This window comes from Bombina bombina, chromosome 5 (genome assembly GCF_027579735.1).
Source record: "Bombina bombina isolate aBomBom1 chromosome 5, aBomBom1.pri, whole genome shotgun sequence".
NCBI classification, from domain to species: Eukaryota; Metazoa; Chordata; class Amphibia; order Anura; family Bombinatoridae; genus Bombina; species Bombina bombina.
Window position 1 is genome coordinate 272,063,734 of NC_069503.1, and position 14,785 is coordinate 272,078,518.

The 14,785-nt window shown below is 38.4% G+C and overlaps 1 protein-coding gene across 1 annotated transcript in view; it reads left to right on the forward strand.

Annotated features, from left to right (window-relative positions):
• Positions 1-14,785, forward strand: part of SLC25A40 (solute carrier family 25 member 40) — a 91,553-nt gene that overhangs the window by 16,086 nt on the left and 60,682 nt on the right. Inside the window, exons 5-10 of the mRNA XM_053713993.1 lie at positions 2,274-2,341; positions 4,982-5,106; positions 11,028-11,201; positions 11,714-11,823; positions 14,301-14,382; positions 14,509-14,589. Coding sequence (XP_053569968.1) covers positions 2,274-2,341; positions 4,982-5,106; positions 11,028-11,201; positions 11,714-11,823; positions 14,301-14,382; positions 14,509-14,589 — 640 coding nt within the window. The remainder of the gene's footprint in view (positions 1-2,273; positions 2,342-4,981; positions 5,107-11,027; positions 11,202-11,713; positions 11,824-14,300; positions 14,383-14,508; positions 14,590-14,785) is intronic.

Below are 14,785 nucleotides of genomic sequence, written 5' to 3' on the forward strand. Positions count from 1 at the left end.
ATGTGCTAAAAGAGATTGCACCCTGAGTGGCACTGGCCTTGTGGACAAGCACAGATGTTTTTCTAGCTTTTGTTCTGTCTCAGTTGAGTGCGTCTCTCTATTTTCTTGCTTTCATTATTACGGACAGTTTGCAGTACTGAATCATGAGTTTATCGTTTTGTTTTAAACACTTCTGGCTTTTGTGTAAAAATTGTGGATTGTCCCACACCCCCTAGAGAGGCAAAAATGCTGCAAATTGACAAAACTTAGATATTTCATTTGCAACATTTCTCGGTTACAGTTCCTTTTTTTGTCTCATGGGAGAAAGGGACAAGCACAAAGTTTTACATAAGAGCAAGAGGTGTTGAATGTCCCTTTTTTAAATGAGCATGTCAAGAAGAGAGCTTGCTTACAAAGACATAGTACTGAAATTTACATTTGAAAGAGCAGATGTTACCCCTGTTAACCCTATAACGCCGCTAGGGCGTTTTTATTTCGTCCAAATTTTGCTGGGCTTAAGCGCCGAAGGACAAAATACAACGTCCTAACTGCTTGGCTTTCCTGAAGCCACTGGTGCTTCCCTGATGGGATTGCGGTCTGGAGGGCCTGCCTAGCATCATAGGGATGCCTCCCTGACGCGATCCCATCAATGAAATCTCGTGATCACGTGCACGATTGCGAGATTTCAATTTGTTTACATCGGAATAGTTGTTTCAATGTAGACAAGTTAACCCGGGCACGAAAGGGTTAAAAGGTGTTTTTAAAAAAAAAAAAAAAATGGGTAGTGCAAGTTTGTCCACCACTGATACCTTGGTATCTATTGCTTGCTGACTTATAACGACCAACTCTCGCAGAAAAAATATATTTTGCGCTGGAACATAGATTTGTTTGTTTTTTCACTGTAGACAATCTATCTTCCTGAGAACAGTAGAAGTATGTGTGGTGATGCTTAAAGGGACATTCAACAACAGAATTGTTGTTGTTTAAAAAGATAGATAATCCCTTTATTACCCATTCCCCAGTTGTGCATAACCAGCACAGTTATAATACACGTTTTACCTCTGATTATCTAAGCTTCTGCAAACTGCCCCCTTATTTCAGTTCTTTTGACAGACTTGCCTTTTAGCCAATCGGTGCTTACTACTAGGTAACTTTGCATGCATGAGGTCAATGTTCTCTATATGACATACATGAACTAACGCCCTCTAGTGGTGAGAAACTGTTAATATGCATTTGCATAAGAGGCGGCCTTCAAGGTCTAAGGAATTAGCATATGAGCCTACCTAGGTTTAGCTTTCAACTAAGAATACCAAGAGTACAAAGCAAAATTGGTGATAAATGTAAATTGGAAAGTTGTTTAAAATTACATGCCCTATTTTGGACTTGACTGTCCCTTTAACACTAACAACACAAAGTAGAGATGCTTTTTATTTTGATTTATGAAGGCTTCTGCCTCAATTATTATTGCTCATGCCACTCAGATTCATATAAAACCAAATTAGGGAAGAACACACCTAGGATCCCAAGAACTTTAAACTATCTAGTGTAGTATATACAATAAGTGATCTATGCACACATTTGGTAACAAGACCGATATCCCGCTATAGGAAAGAAAAAAACATATAAACTCAAATGCGTAAAGAAAAAAATGCACCCTGTGTGGAGGAACAGTACTTTTGCACCTTAAAAAAGATAAAGGCACGTATATTTATAAACTCCAAGCTAATGTGTTTGAGCAATAATAAAATAATCTATCTCTTGCATTTAGCTATGCATTAAAGGGATAGTCTAGTCAAAATAAAACTTTCTTGATTCATATAGAGCATGCAACTTTCTAATTTACTCCTATTTTTTTTTCTTCGGTCTCTTGGTATCTTTATTTCAAAAGCAAGAAATGTAAGCATAGGAGCCTGCCCATTTTTGATTCAGCACCTGGGTAGTGCTTGCTGATTGGTGTCTAAATGTAGCCACCAATTAGCAAGCTCTACCCAGGTGCTGAACCAAAAATAGGCTGGCTACTAAGCTTAAATTCTTGCTTTTTCAAATAAAGATACCAAGAGTGAAGAAAAATTGATGATAGGAGTAAATTAGAAAGTTGCTTAAAATTGCATGCTCTATCTGAATCATGAAAGTTTAATTTTGACTAGACTATCCCTTTAAACCCTTGTAAAGTTACAGAAAATCTTCATGAAATCTATCATCTGGAAGATTACTGCATTTAAAGACTTTTTTTGTTGTTGTTGTCTTACATATGTACATACATGTTGTTTAATTCACCTTTTTTTATTGTTCAGGATGCTTTTGTCCAAATTATCAGAAACGAAGGTGTCAGGTCCTTGTGGAGTGGACTTCCTCCAACTCTGTAAGCTGACATTTTTGTTTTATTATCCTTTACCTTGAATTGTACTTAATAGCTGGGTAGGCTGTATCATCATTAGAAAATGATTGTCCAAAGACAAGTAGATACATTACAGCATTTGAAGTAGTCAGGTTATGAGTCTTTGTTTTGATTGGTCAATGCTCAGATGTTTTAAAAGTATGTTACTCCATTTCAGCTTAATTTAGTTAAATAAAACCAGTCTGCCCACCCTAGCCTAGCAAATCTAGTGCTTTGGGCAAGAAGGTGAGAAGTTTTCTCTTTCGACTCTAAAGGAGCTTTCATGGAACAAGCTGGGGGAACTGCTAGTTGACCCTTGTCAGTACTGTGTGTGCGCAAAGTGACCCGTTAGGTGCTGCAAGGGGACCAGGCTGAACCTGTCTCACAGCCCAGTCACCGCTTTCTACCTGAGCTCCTGCCTCTGCTACTGTACGTCTAATTCAGCAAACAGAAACTTTTTTTCATATTCATTTTACCAAATGGAGTGAACTCTTAACTTGTTGCATACATTTTGCAATACATTAAAAATATTTTATATATATAACAGTGACAAACTGAACCAGGAGATTGTATTGCAAATTACCTGTAGTGTGCAGTGCAAGCCTGTTATTTGTGCTATTCAATAACCAACTTAAAGTTACGGTAAACTGTAGCTAGTCAAATACCATATATGTAATCTTTGCCATTAAAAAGTTTGTATCAGTGAAAATGTCTCTATTACAATGTTATGCTGACCCACTGGGATGAACTCCTCCTCCCCTTTTTTTTTTTTAAAATGACAATTCCAATGAACGTCCAATTAGTGTGTGTGTCATATGACACTCTTGAAGTCCAGCCCATTGAAAGCCCTTAGGAAGCCTATGTAGAGAATGAGTGGGACTGCTGTCTGTCACGTCCAGTCAAAAGAGGAAATTAAGGGGGACGGGGGCAGAGGAACAGAGATACCAAGTCGGATTATAAATCTTGTATTACAAAATAGATATGCACTTTATTCAAAAAATACTTATTCGGTTTTGCTTGTACACTAATATATTTTTTCACTGCAACATTCTTAAAGTCTGAAATACCATCACTTTAATCTATCTGCTTCTGTCTAGTTAGAGGAGTTTGTTACACTACAAAACTTCTTATTTTACTAAAATAATTTTGATTTATTGGAAACAGTACAGCTTTGTTATTAGTCTCTCTACTCAAGTCAAGTCAATCATATAATGGATTTGTGCTGAAGGCAACTGTCCCTGTTTGGCAGCTCTGACCAGCTGCCCCTCCTGTTACTCTGCTTTCCCACCACATAAAACATACCCAAAAATACTCTTCAGCTCTACGCTCAAGTTCCAGTGATTCCGCCCCAAGCATATCCCACTCTGGTTGCCAGCAATGTTGCAAGGCGTAGATTAGGGCAATGGGGCATAATCATTTCAAGAGCATTTCCTACCTAAATACGCTTCCTTATTCAGATTCCCTTATGTGATGATGTTACTGGGTGTAGACTTAAAAGACCAGTCAACACATTAGATTTGCATAATCAACAAATGCAAGATAACAAGACAATGCAATAGCACTTAGTCTGAACTTCAAATGAGTAGTAGATTTTTTTTATAACAAATTTCAAAGTTATGTATATTTCCACTCCCCTTGTACCATGTGATAGTAATCAGCCAATCACAAATGCATATACGTATAGTCTTTGAATTCTTGCACATGCTCAGTAGGATCTGGTGACTCAAAAAGTGTAAATATAAAAGACTGCACATTTTTTTAATGGAAGTAAATTGAAAAGTTGTTTAAAATTACATGCTGTATCTGAATCATGAAAATTTTATTTAACCTGAGTGTCCCTTTAAGCAATAACATCATAACTATATACAAATGGTCTATTCACATGTATGTTTATCTCATTTGGTGGAGATAAACTGTGCACTAGTATCCAAGCTCAAAGTTCTGGCAGTGGTGTGTATTGCCACTACTGACTCTCTGAGAAGGTGTGGTGTTTGATTGAATACTAGCGGTGCCGACTAAGACCAAAAATAAGCAATAGAGCAGCCTACTCTTCTTTTGTTATTTAACCATACATCAAAACTGACAAGTATAAAGTACTAGTTTGAAAGTTTGTAACACCTTTTTGTCACTGTATTTTGTAAATTGGTTGTTATTAATTATCAAAAAACTAAAATGTAATAATAAAAAAGGTTCATATTTAAATAAAGAAAAAGCACTTATTGCTCATTAGCCTGTGTAGTCAGTAACTCAGAATAGCAGCCACCTGAGCACTTGTCATCACATATAAGCTGCATTATCAGAGAGAAAACACACAAAGACATCCTCAGGCACTCGGCACCCACATACACAGACACAAAGCACCCCAGACATCCACAATCACCCAAAACCAGGCACGCACAGACATCAAGAGGAGTTGCCGACCCTGCATCATGCAAAAATAATAATGCTAGTGACTGGGTGAGGCTATGGACACCAGGCTTGGCCCGGCTCACCGGACAGATGCCTTGTATGTCCTATGGCCAGTCTGAGCTTGAATACTGGAGCACAGGCCCCTTCAGTGTTTTAATAATTTTATACATTTTTTATTTTCTCTGCATTTACACTTTGTTTTTTTTCATATCACAGGGTGATGGCACTGCCAGCTACAGCTATATATTTTACCTGCTATGACCAGCTTCGGGACATTCTAATTCATAGAATGGGGGGAAGCATTGAAAGCGCCTCTCTCATTGCTGGAGCCACAGCTCGACGTAAGTGAAATATTAGTTTTGATCCAAAATATGGCAACACTCACATTTAAAATGTTACAGGCTAAGAATTTTTCAAATCAAAAGGTTGTGCTGTTTGGATGTCACAAGCTGAAAGATCACAGGATAAGAGATGGGTTTAGGTCATCAGTATAAATATGGTAAAGCTGCCCTTTCTCACAACCTAGGGATACAACACATTTTCCGTTGGTGAATTGCAACTTTTCAATCTACAGCATTCAGACAGTGCAACTTTTTCATATTCTAAAACTTTAGCATTTACTATTGTTTGCAACATTTTGACTTCAGTTCTTCTTCTGTGAGATTTTAGTAGATTATGCATTTGCATACTCAGGACTTTGTCTTCAACAAAATCAAAATTGTATGTATAATGCACAAATTCCTTAAACAGTATTATAAGCCAGTATGTAAAGAGACAATAAAATCTTTGTTAGTAACTCTGGCTGTGTTTTTAACCCCTGCAACTCAAAAGTAAAGTCATGCTTTACCAAGCTGCAAACTGCAGGCCATTGATGACTACGTGCAACAACTGCTCCTGATTGGCTCATGGGTGGCTTCTTGTTTTGAGAGGTGTAATACTTGTCGCTGGCTGTTGGGATTTTACCAATGTGTTTACCCACTCTGCAGGTTCCATGATGCAAAAATGACATGTACTAATTGATTGTCATTAATGTCCCTTTATAATTGAAAAAGTAGTACCACAAAGTGCAAGGACAGTCATTTTAGTAAAATATAAATGCAGAAACATAAAACATTGTAGTTGACAATTAAGTTGTAAAGATTATACTTTATCCTGGAGAAGTCTGTCCATATAAATGACTTCACATAAATTATCAGGGCTCAAAATTTCCACTAGCAGTAGATATAAAAGGACAGAAGCGCCACATGGCCCAATATTGTTGGATACAATCAGAATAATATGTGTGACAATTGCACTCACATGTAGTAAGACACCCCTGATAGTGTAGAGGGAGCGGTCTGGGCTCAAAAACAGTCAGCCAGGAGACTGACCTCCGGTAGGTAATCTGTAGAGGATAATACAGAACACAAGGGATGCCTATATGGCCTAATACTTTTGGTACAAGCAAGGTATGGTAGGTATAGTAAAAAATGCACTCACATTTAGTAGAGCACCTCCCTTGGTGCAATAGAAGCAAGCTGGGATCAATTTAGTCACCCAGTAGACTAATTCTCCAGTGATCAGGAACTCCAAGCTATCCAGTAGCAAGATAATGGTGTAGAGATAGAATATAGTTCTTTAGCAAGTGGGAAATGTAAAACTTACTTTATTAAAATATTAAGCCAACCAGTGGCTGTTTCATCAGGCCTGAGGGAACAGCCACTTGTTGGCTGAGAAACGCGTTGCTAACTTAATATTTTAATAAAGTAAGTTTTACATTTCCCACTTGCTGCCGAACTATATTCTATCTCTACACCAGTATCTTGCTACTGGATAGCTTGGAGTTCCTGATCACTGGAGAATTAGTCTACTGGGTTACTAAATTGCATACTCAGGACTCCCTCTACACCATCAGGGGTGTCTTACGACATGTAAGTGCAATTGTCACACATATTATTCTGATTGTATCCAACAATATTGGGCCATGTGGCGCTTCTGTCCTTTTATATCTACTGCAGATTATTGATCCTGGATCGTGGCCTTGATCCACCACAGATAGCTGAATCGACCAAATCAACTTATCACCTATACTGACATCATCATTTCCAATAAGACTTTATCACATCTAGTCATTAAGGACTTTTTGTTGTGTCTTTTTTGTTTATACTATTTTTTATTATTTACACTTTTATATATGATATTATATTGTATACCCTAACAAATACCATTTAGGTTATATGGTGTACTATCTCTATTGTGTTTGTAGAACTGTCATATCTTAGTGTTAAACTTACCTTATTGAGCTATTGCTCACAATTATAAACTATTATTCTAGCTGTAACAAGGGCGCCCCCTACCCACTTTTTTTAAATTTCCACTAGCCATTGACAAGTGGAAATTTAATGGTGGCGAGTGAAAGTTAGTGAATGTTGAGTCTGAAGTCTGGTTGGAATGTTGTAAGTAGCCTGCATCACTGACAAAAATTTTCGGCTATGTGCTAAAACTATTGTGACAGACCCTTCTGTCAGGACTGAAGGAGTTAATTGTGTTTAGCTAAGAAACTAATTTCTAAAGACAGAGTTGCTGGCTCCTGCTATAATCTAATTAGTGCTAAGCATTCTATTGTTTGATCACCTCCAGAGAGAAAACACCTAAGTGATAAGAAGGGCCAAGAGTGTCTTGTGGTTGAAGTGTTTAAGTAATATAATTCTATTGTATCATGTCAAAGGGCTTGTTCCCTCCATGTAATGTACAACAGTCTTTCAACCCCCATCTGGGGGGGGGGGGTCAAACCTGTATAAATACTAGGCATCTAGCCTTTAATAAATCTCATTCTGTTTTAAACCTGAAAACTGGCTTGGTTGTGAATTGCTGATTCCCTATGCAGGACATTGTTCATCTGGTATTAACCTTGGTATCCTGTTGGTACCGTAACAATTGGTGGCAAGCGACGGAATGAACCTTATCGCCCAGAAGAGCAACTACACAAGCCAGTAACCTCAGGAAGAGGGGGATTATTACAATACTGACTAAGATGGAAAAGAGAAAAGTAAATTTTGCAGCTTTTAAAAACTTCCTGGAAACAGAAGGAGAGATTGATGGGTACCTTGCGGATTTTGAGAGGCAATGTGCACTACACAAGGTACCCGCAGAGGACTGGGTCACGATATTATCTGGAAAATTATCCGGCCGGGCCAGAGAGGCTTTTCGGGCCATTCCAGATGAGGAAGTCAGGGATTATAATACGGTAAAAGAGGCTCTGCTCTCCAGGTATGCGGTTACACCGGAGGCATACCGGAGGCGGTTCAGAGACACTGTTAAATTAGCTGGAGATTCCTACCTTGAGTGGGCATGTAAGGTGCACCGCACAGCAGCTCACTGGATAGCGGGGTGCCAAGCTATATCTGGGGAAGAGGTGCTGCAGCTATTCCTGTTGGAACATTGCTTCGACAAGTTACCCGCAGGAGTTCGAGAGTGGGTTCGGGACCGTAAACCCTCCACCCTGCAGGAAGCGGCTCGCTTGGCAGATGAGTATACGGATGCCCGCAAACTGGACACTGCTACCACTAAGCCCCCTGCTAGAGTGGAGTACAGACCCCCAGTCACCCCAGCAGCTGCCAGTTACCAAACCCCGGCGCACCGCTATACCACACGGCCTCTGGCCACGAACTACCCTCAGAGAGCCCTGTTCAATTTGCGGGGCTACTCACAACCGATTCGATGCTTTGGATGTAAGCAACTAGGGCACAAAAGACCAGAGTGTCCCCTAAACGCAGCGAACCAAGCGCAGTCCTGGAGAAGACCTGCCGGCGGAATCCCACGTAATCCTCAGCCTGCGGCCCGCTACGTAGAGGCGCAAGAATGCTGGAGCATCCTACATGAGGCAGACCTTGTGCAAGCTGCCCACCGGAATAACCGGCAACTGGTTAAAGTGAATGGGAAGAAGGTCAGTGGTCTACGGGATACTGGTGCTACCATGACCTTGCTTCAAAAGAACTTGGTGTCTGAGAAACAGTACACTGGAGACACTGTGGCTGTGAGGGTAGCAAGGGGCGATTGTGTTCAGCCTACCTGTTGCCAGGGTACATTTGGATTGGGGAGTGGGCGCTAGACCTGTGAATGTGGGGGTCAAGAAGGACTTACCTGCTGATGTTCTTCTTGGAAAGGACTTGGCCCCCCTTGTTTCTGCCTACGCTCCTATGGGTCCCGCTGATGTTAACTCTGTGACGATCCGTGCAGCAGAGACTGACCCACCTGCTGCTAAGCCCCAGGACGCTGAGCTCAGTAAATCTCTATCCGCTATTGATATGTGGAGGTCCCGTTACAATGCGCTGATGAAGGAGAAGAGGAGCGCAGAGGAAAAAGCACGTTTAGAACGTGAATCTCTGCTAGACAAGCTGCACCGACAGACTGCAGAAAACACCAGCTTGAGAGTGGGACATGAAACCTTAAAGACAAACTTAGCGACACTTGAGGAGAAGCTGACGCTGGCTCATAGTGAGGTGCAGCAACTCAAGGGCACCCTATGTCAGTATGAAGGGATTGTGGATACCTATAAAGAGCAGGTACAGAAAACTCGTAAAGAAGCTGATGGGATTTTGAAGGACTGTTTAGCCCTAGTCTGGGCACTGAGGAAGTTGAACCCTTCTTTGTATGGACAGGAATTCTCTCTCATAACGGGAATACAGATGGATTGTCCTGGCAAACTGACATGCCTACCACCTCCTAGTCCGGTCATCCCCAGGTTGACCCGCCAAAGGGTCAAGCCGGGTCTGCCGGAGTGTTCCACAACGGGGGAGATATGTGACAGACCCTTCTGTCAGGACTGAAGGAGTTAATTGTGTTTAGCTAAGAAACTAATTTCTAAAGACAGAGTTGCTGGCTCCAGCTATAATCTAATTAGTGCTAAGCATTCTATTGTTTGATCACCTCCAGAGAGAAAACGCCTAAGTGATAAGAAGGGCCAAGAGTGTCTTGTGGTTGAAGTGTTTAAGTAATATAATTCTATTGTATCATGTCAAAGGGCTTGTTCCCTCCATGTAATGTACAACAGTCTTTCAACCCCCATCTGGGGGGGGGGGGTGTCAAACCTGTATAAATACTAGGCATCTAGCCTTTAATAAATCTCATTCTGTTTTAAACCTGAAAACTGGCTTGGTTGTGAATTGCTGATTCCCTATGCAGGACATTGTTCATCTGGTATTAACCTTGGTATCCTGTTGGTACCGTAACAACTATGATCTAAAGGGATATTATATATCAATGAAAGTTCAAGGATGTGTTATTCCTCTATGGCTGTAGGGACCCCATTAGTGCTTAAAATGTTACTTCTGAGAGGGTAAACGGGCAGAGAGGGAGATTGCAGAGGAAAAGTGAGAGTGGAAAAGAAGGTAGAGTTAAGAGAGAATGGAGAAAAGAGTGAAGAGATATGAGAGAGAGGAAAGAGAGTGTAGAGAGAATATTTGGCATGAGAGAGAAGGGAGAGGTTAAAAGGAGAGATTGAAGAGAGGAGAAAGTGGAAATAGATAGTTAAGAGAGAGAAGGGAAGAGATGATTATTAAAATAAATAAATAAATCTCCAGGTCTGCTATGACCTTCCATGACTGTCAGTAATATGCTCAACAACCTTCTTTTTCTATCCAGCTGTTGTCTTCCCCAGAACCTTTAGTTGATCTAACTGCTATGAACTTATTTTTGTTAATTTATTTATTACTGTATATAGCATTATTTAATTTGTTATGGTATAAAATAAAACAATATTACAAAATGTTTCACAATGGCTAAACATATACAAAGAAGGGGTGAAGAAGTGGGTGGGATTAGAAGTGGCAAATAACATTTTGTCCTGGCTAGTAGCTTAGGACTTGAAATTTTGAGCCCTGTAAATTATATTCATATCAATAATTATTTATAGAAATGGTAGCCTGGTCCTATTTCTGGAGTAAATAATTTAGACTCTGATTATCATTACTGGCCACTAGATATGTAATTAATTTTTATAGTAATGTGTTGTTTTTAGTTTCTTTGATTTGAGGTATTTTATTTTCCACATACTTAAGTGTTTAACACAGTTTTGTTTTGTCTGGTTAAATTAGAACTTGGTCTCTATTTTAAATCCAGAGCAATATGTGATCATAACTGGCTTTTCTACTTGGTATAAGAGATGGCTTACACTTGTTAGGAATGAATGATCTGCCTTATAAAGGAAGATATTTATACTTTTTGTTTGTTGTTGGGTCTATCTCTATTCAAATGGCTTTTTTTTTTTCTTTCTTTTTTTCAGTTGGCTCTGCAACAATAATTAGTCCACTTGAATTAATACGAACCAAGATGCAGTTTCGACCTCTGTCCTACATGGAGCTGATATTATGCATCCAAAGCTCAATAGCTAATGACGGATGGTTATCTCTTTGGAAAGGATGGGGGCCAACTGTTCTGAGAGATGTTCCATTTTCTGGTACGTTATTATTATTATTATTATTATTATTATTATTATTATTATTATGTATTTGTAGAGTGCCAACAGATTCCACAGCAGTATACAAGATAACATTTATAGGGATCAAATATTACAATGTTTTTTGTATTGGGATTACAATTCGTTTTAGCTTTTCACTTTCTGCTGTTACACTTAAAGGGACATAAATTAAACTAAAAAATTTAAATATTCTAAATCATAGGAGCATTTTTTTTAATTCCAGTGTTTCTATCAATACTACTTAGTCAGAAGTGAAGACACATGTTGGCAACAATCGCTGACCGTGTCTTGCTCAAATCTGTGCAGTACTTTTGCTATGTTTAACCCCTTTGTTCTGCCTAAAAATAAGTTGCAAGGGACGCAAGTGTTTAAAATTAATGATGAATAGAGTTTTTATATTTCCACTAGAGAGAAAAATCAACAATGAGATGTTAGTATACACAGACTCGTATTTCTCTTTCCAAAAATGTTCCTCTTGTCTTGTTGCATAGCAATGTACTGGTACAACTATGAACTTGGGAGGAGATGGTTAAGCCAAAGGTACAACACAATGCAGCCCTCGTTTGTAATAAGCTTCACAGCTGGGGCAGTGTCCGGTTCGGTAAGTCACTTTTATCTTTTTTGGGGAGATAAAGTGCCGTAAATGAAAGGTATAAAAAGTTTAACGGTGTGGGTTTTTTGGGTTTTTTTTGTTTTTTTTACTGTACCCAGATGCTTGTTTTAAAGTGAAAGTAAAGTTCACTCTGTTGCTAACCGTAATTTAATTTTCGATGTAAAATCAATAGGACTTTCATTCATGAAATTGTTGTTACTTGTTTTAAAATAAAGTTTTACCTTTTTAAAGTCTTTTTTTTTTTCCCGTCGCTAAAAACAACCCGTTTTTTTTTCAATTAATATTTTCTTCCTGCTGACGTTTTTATGTGGGTCAATTGAAATTCTGGCCGTTAGGCGGCCGTGCAGCAACGTCATCATCCTTTTCTTTCATCTGCACATGCGTTACACATACTAGCTGTTCTTTTGGTTACAATGCGCGTGGCCGAGTCGCGCATGCGCAGAACATTTTTCCCTCAGGGATCATATACATCCTCCGCTTCCATACACGAATTGCTACTTTGAAGCGCATCGCATTGCATCCTTCTTACAATGTAAATGCCTCAGTCAGTGTGAAAGCCTAAACCAACGATTTTATTTTAATTTATACTAACATTGGCTTCTTAATTTGGAAATCGCATAGTAATGAATGAATACAATATTGTTATTCATTCATTACTATGTTACAAAGTAGATAGACGCATGCGCTCTGGAGACAGGTTGTAGTGACAATCGCATGCGCATTGCGGTTAGAATCCTTGAATCGCGCAATAGTAACGGTGCTTGTGAACGCGCATCTTTGATACGTATGGAGCGGGTGGGACCGCTCTATACGTAAACAGTCAAAATTATAGGAAGTAGAAGATAGGAGGAGTCGGGAGCAGAACGGAACAACAATAATGTAATGAAAATATTTAAATAAATAACTCATTTTTATTTTTAAAAAATATAGCGGTTTGGTAATTAGACATAGAGACAACGCAGGAGTGTGTTCTAAAGGTAGAAAATTTACTTTCACTTTAAGTATCAAATTAAAAAAATGAATTTGCTACTGGAAACTTGATGTTCAACTTCTGTTGTTTCTAGTTTAATTTTCTTTGATATTCCAGTCTATTAGACGTGCCACTATTTGAGTTGGCTATGCTGCCTGAATTACAAATATATAATTTAAACATCAGGTGGTCTTACACCCTGAATTAGATAAGCCTGCAAAAAAAAAAAAAAAATATAATAGTAAATATACATACACACATATAAACAGGGCTGAGTAGTGAAAGATAGTAAATGAATGTTAAATCAACATAGCTTTTCTATAGCAAATTCTGCATTATTGACAAGTATAGTTGGCAGTTTCCGCAGGCAAAATCAGCAATTTTAAATAATTGTCCTCTTTATCAAGCTAAAGGCCACCCAAAATTAAGAAAGCAAATTGGATTTATCAGATAACAGCAATCTCTTTAGTGTCCAATTAGGGACATATATGTAGCAGGGTATGTCTCGAGGTCAGCAAAGTGCATTTCAAGTTCTGAGAACTAGAAAATGCTCAATTTTCACATCTAAATTAAACAAAGTTTGTATCGGTTAAATGGATATGAAACCCAACATTTCTTTCATCATTCAAATAGAGCATGCAACTTTCTAATTTACTTCTATTATCAGCACTATGGAATTTTGCGGCGCTTTACAAATAAATGATAATAATAATCAAATTGTCTTTGTTCTTTTGGTATCTTTTGTTGAAAAACAGGGACATAAGCTTATGAGCTGGCTCATTTTTTTAGAGCACTATATGGCAGCAGTTTTGCAAAAATGTTATCTATTTGCAAGAGCACTAAATGGCAGCCCTATTTCTTGCCATGTCGTGCTCACGATGCCTACCTAGGTATCTCTTCAATGCAGAATTTTAAGGGAACAAAGCAAATCTTATAATAGAAGTAAATTGGAAACTTTTTAACGTGTGTATGCTCTGTCTGAATCACAAAATAAATGTTTTGGGTTTCATATCCCTTTAAATTAGTTTCAATTAGTGAAATATATGTAGTAGAGTTAGCCTTGAGAAGACAGCAGGGTTCTTTCTTGTTCTGAGAAGTAGAAATTGCTGAATTTTCAGCACTACATTACATGAAACTGGATCAAAATAAAAAGTGAAAATTTATATTGCAACGTTGTTTTATTATGCATAACATGTTTATATAAAAATCTCAGGGTGCTTACTGTCCTTTTTAAGCCTGATTCATTTCAAGACTGGTTGGAAGAAAACATGTATACTCTAGAAATTCAAATGATTTTGACTAAAAGGTTTATCTGAATACCACTAAATTGGCTTTAAATACGCTGGACTGTTAAACTTATGACAATAAACAGAGTAATTATTCTCATGTGCTGAACATCTTTTAGCAAATGCAGCCTTATTTTTAAAATAATGACTTTTTAAATGTTTTACATTTTCCTCTAAATGCACTTTTGATCCAATATCTTTTCTTAAAGATTGCTGCTGTAGTAACGTTGCCTTTTGATGTCGTTAAAACTCGAAGACAAGTTGAAGTTGGGGAACTTGAAGTGTTTAATTGTAAGTTGCTAAAAATTCCTTTTCTCTTCCAATGTACAAACCACTGATGTTGCGTTTGTTGTTATAGAAACATGAAGTCCCCATATTTTCTCTGATATTGTGTTCGTTTTGATTTTGTGACTGTAGATACGCAGAAAAGATCCAAATCCACTTGGAAAGTGATGAACACAATCGTGGCTGAGAATGGTTTTAGGGGTCTGTTTGCTGGTAAGGTTATCTTCATTTTAATATGGGTTAAAGTGGAGGTCAATTTCGATGAACTAGTGCCCGGTTTTTAATAATCCTATTAAAAACAAGGGCACTTTAATTAATCAAAATTGACATTTCACTCGTTTTCTTAAAAAACCTACCTTTTAATCCTGACAGCCGCTGCAGCGCTTCCTCCACCCGTCGCAAGCCCTCT